This window comes from Mus pahari, chromosome 4, assembly GCF_900095145.1.
Source record: "Mus pahari chromosome 4, PAHARI_EIJ_v1.1, whole genome shotgun sequence".
NCBI classification, from domain to species: Eukaryota; Metazoa; Chordata; class Mammalia; order Rodentia; family Muridae; genus Mus; species Mus pahari.
Genome location: NC_034593.1, coordinates 78,842,445 through 78,846,190, shown reverse-complemented (window position 1 = coordinate 78,846,190; position 3,746 = coordinate 78,842,445). Strand labels below are relative to the sequence as shown.

Below are 3,746 nucleotides of genomic sequence, written 5' to 3'. Positions count from 1 at the left end.
CTAAGAAGGCTAAAGAGGGACTTTGGATCCCCTGGAGCTGGAGTTAACAATGAGCTACCAAATGTAGATGCTAGGAATTGAACTTGCTTCTTCTGGGAGAGCAAAAGCTCTTCTGCAGTGAGACAGGGCATTTCTTTGTAGTCCAGTCTGGCCTTAGACCCAGGAGAATCCTCCTGCCTCAGCTTCCTAAATGCTGAGCTCCCTTGCTCCTTGGCTTTAGTGTAATGTCTGCAAATGTAGGTGCATGTGGACACTGAGGTCAATGTGGAAAACTGTTGGGAACCTCGTTTCTTTTTCCATCCACTATGGGAACTGAGGACTGAATGAATGCCACTGGCTTTAATTGAAGCATTTTTGCCCACTGAGCAACCTCACCGATTCTGTACATATTTTGTCTTTGAGACAAGCACATTCTCAAAGCTAGTCTCCTACTGGCTAGATAGCTGTGATGGTTGGTGAGAGCAGAATGAGCTTCGGGGAGGGCCTTTCAAGGCACACCTATGAAGGATTAGCTTAATTTAAAACTTACCCAGCCGGGCGTGGTGGAACACTCCACTTTAAATCTCTGATACCAGCACTCAGAGCACTCTGGAGGCAGAGGCAGTAGAAACACCACGCCCAGGTCTACACACACAGTGAGACATTGTCTTAATTGAGGGTGGGTGGGGAGGAGAGGGAGGGTTTGTGCCAGCAAATAGCGACTTCTCTCCCTTGCCCCCAGTACAGCTTTCTACGTCCTCTCGCATTGCGGAGGCAGAGATGTGACCCAAGGTTGAAAAACACATGACAACGGTCTCAAATGACTTAGATTTAATCATTGGAAGCAAACTAAATGGAAAGCTTACAATAGAAGAGATACACGTCAGTGCTTTTTGCAAACCGAGATGGGACAGACTGGGGGCTGCCCCTCAACCCGATCCCTCACAAACAAAGATGTCCACAGTGTTCCTGGAACTCTGGCTCAGGAAAGGGGAGACTGCTGGTTCTGTGCGTGGAAGTCACCTTGCTCAGCACTCACTCCTGGCCAGCATCTGGAGCACTGGTTTGCCGGTTCTGGTCATCACCCTTCTTCTTGTGGCCAGAGACAATGTCATCAATCCGCAGAAGCAGAACTGCAGTCTCCACTGCTGTTTTGTATGTTTGTAGCTTCACAGCCAATGGCTCCCAAATACCCAGCTCTTTCATGTCCACCAAGGTACCAGTCTCACCATTCACACCCCAGGTCTCACAACTCTCCTGTGTGTGCTTGGCCTGCAGGTGGAACATACACAAGTAGGGAGAGTACAATAAAGCACACTTGTGTCAGAGAATGGACATAACCAAACCACTAAAAACTGATAGCCAACAAGGCAGACTACAAGAGTTTTGAAGAAATGAGCTGCTGAGGAAGAACACTGAAGGTTGACCTCTGGCCTACACCCATGCAAATGTGTGCATGAACAGAAGCCTATGTGCACGTATGAGTATAATCGCAGACAGTTAGAAACACATTTTTCCCTTAGGGTAAAAACAGCTTGCCGTATCTCAGCAAGGCATGAGTGTAGAAAAGAACTCACCCGAAGGGAGGTAAGCAGACGAATGGTACTGGCCCCACAATTCTGGATCAAGGTCCGAGGGATGACCTCTAACGCCTGGGCCACAGCTCTATATGGCCATTGTTCCACACCAGTCATGGCCTTAGATTTTTCTGTCAAGGCATGAGCCACAGCCATCTCAGAGGCTCCACCACCAGGCACCAGCTGAGGGTCCAGTAGAACATTGCGGCACACTTGCATGGCATCCTGGAGGTTGCGTTCTACTTCCTTGGGGAAGCAGAGAAATGGTATATAGTCAGCTCAGTGATTCATTGAGAAATCAGAGGCAAAGGATTTCCTGTCAAGCTTTTAGCAAACCACAAAAAGAGGGCAACTAGGAAGATCCTTGTGACCCCTACTGGAGAGGGGCAGAAGTGATGTGCACATTTTAACTCAGGAATGTGAGCATAGGAGGGGCCCTGAGGAGGGCTAGGGGATGTTACACCTCAACTATGAGGTTAGGTCTTTATGTATTGCACCAGAGAGAAACAAATTTTATCTTTCCCCTCCTTCCTAGTTGTGCCATCCAGCAGACTATGTGTACTGCAAGCTGTCCTCTGCTCACCAGCTACGTATCCATGATAAGCCACTCCCCTTGGGAATAGGGACAGGGTTATAATTTCAATTTAAACAGGCTGCAGCAATGGCTTAGTGGTTCAAGGCTCTTGCTAACTAACAAGCTGGATCACCTAAGTTTGAGTCCTGGGACCCTGATAGCAGAGTGAGAACAGAGGGAGGAGCAGCAATGCTGAGTCTGTAGCTTAACTAGAGCCACAATGGAGTACATACGGGCTACCAACCGTATGAGGTCACACTGAGTCACCAAAGTGAAAACCTGCCACACATACACCCTTGTTGGCCTGGAATTTAGTCAAGTAGACCATGATGGCCTTGAACAAACCCACAAAGATCCACCTGTTTCTACTTCCTGAGTGCTGAAATTAAAGGAGTATCCCATCATAGCCAGCCTTTGTCGTTTATTCTTACTTTCTAAAGCTATATTGTGTGTATGTGTGTGTCTGTATGAGTTTACAAGTACCACGTGTGTGTTTGGTGCCCTTGGAGGCCAGAGGATTCCCTGGAAGACCAATGAGTGATCTCACCGCTGTGCCTCTCCCACTCCAGTTGTTTTCATTTTGTTTTGAGACAAGGTCTTCCTATATATCCTCTGCTGGCCACAACTTTTGTAGAGTAGGTTTGCTTCAAACTCGGAGATCCACCCAACTCTGTCTCCAGAATGCTAGGGTTAGAGGCATTCACTACCATTATCTGGCCTGTTTTTATTTGTTATAGTTGTTTTTGTTTTTTGTTTTTTTAAAGATTTATTTATTTACTTCATGCATGTGAGTATACTGACTCTATCTTCAGACACACCAGAAGAGGTCATAAGATCTCCATCACAGATGGTTGTGAGCCACCATATGGCTGCTGGGAATTGAACTCAGGACCTCTGGAAGAGCAGTCGGTGCTCTTCACTGCTGAGACAGGGTTAGGGCTAGGGGTGTTTTTGCTTTTTAAAGACAGGCTTATTGATTTCCAATAAGCCTGCCCTTACACCTTCAAACTTGTATGATCTTTCTGCCTCAGATGGGATTACAAGTACGAGCTGCCATACTACGCTTCCAACATCCGGCTGTTTCTAGATTGTGCCTGTCTCCCATGCCTCTTTCCTTTAAGCTCAGTCTGGCCTCATACTCTGTATGCAGAATAACCCATCTTTCTGATCCACCACCATGCCTTGATTAAGTGGCACTAGGGGCAGAACCTGGCACTCAATGCTCCCACTAGCCTCTTCACTATCATGTGAGTGATTCTGCTCCATCACACATCTGTGTAGACATGCAGCCGCAGGCCAACTGAGCATGGACTGAAAATAAAACTACTAAACTACATCCTTTTCTTTTAAAGTCGACACAGACACATCGGTGGCTGGTGAGATGGCTCAGCAGGTAATTACACCCGACTGTTCTTCCAAAGGTCCTGAGCTCAAATCCCAGCAACCACATGGTGGCTCACAACCATCCGGAACAAGATCTGACGCCCTCTTCTGGAGTGTCTGAAGACAACTACAGCGTACTTACATATAATAAATAATCTTAAAAACAAAACAAGGGCTGGTGAGATGGCTCAGTGGGTAAGAGCACCTGACTGCTCTTCCAAAGGTCCGGAGTT

At 47.1% G+C, this 3,746-nt stretch overlaps 1 protein-coding gene across 1 annotated transcript in view; it reads right to left on the bottom strand.

The window, feature by feature from the left end:
• Window positions 1-795: 795 nt before the first annotated feature.
• Cct3 (chaperonin containing TCP1 subunit 3) overlaps window positions 796-3,746 on the bottom strand; it is a 20,454-nt gene continuing 17,503 nt past the window's right edge. The window contains exons 12-13 of the mRNA XM_029538037.1: window positions 1,557-1,834; window positions 796-1,251 (exon numbers count right to left, since the gene is read on the bottom strand). Of these exons, the coding sequence (XP_029393897.1) occupies window positions 1,015-1,251; window positions 1,557-1,834 (515 nt within the window). The 3' untranslated portion in view covers window positions 796-1,014. The remainder of the gene's footprint in view (window positions 1,252-1,556; window positions 1,835-3,746) is intronic.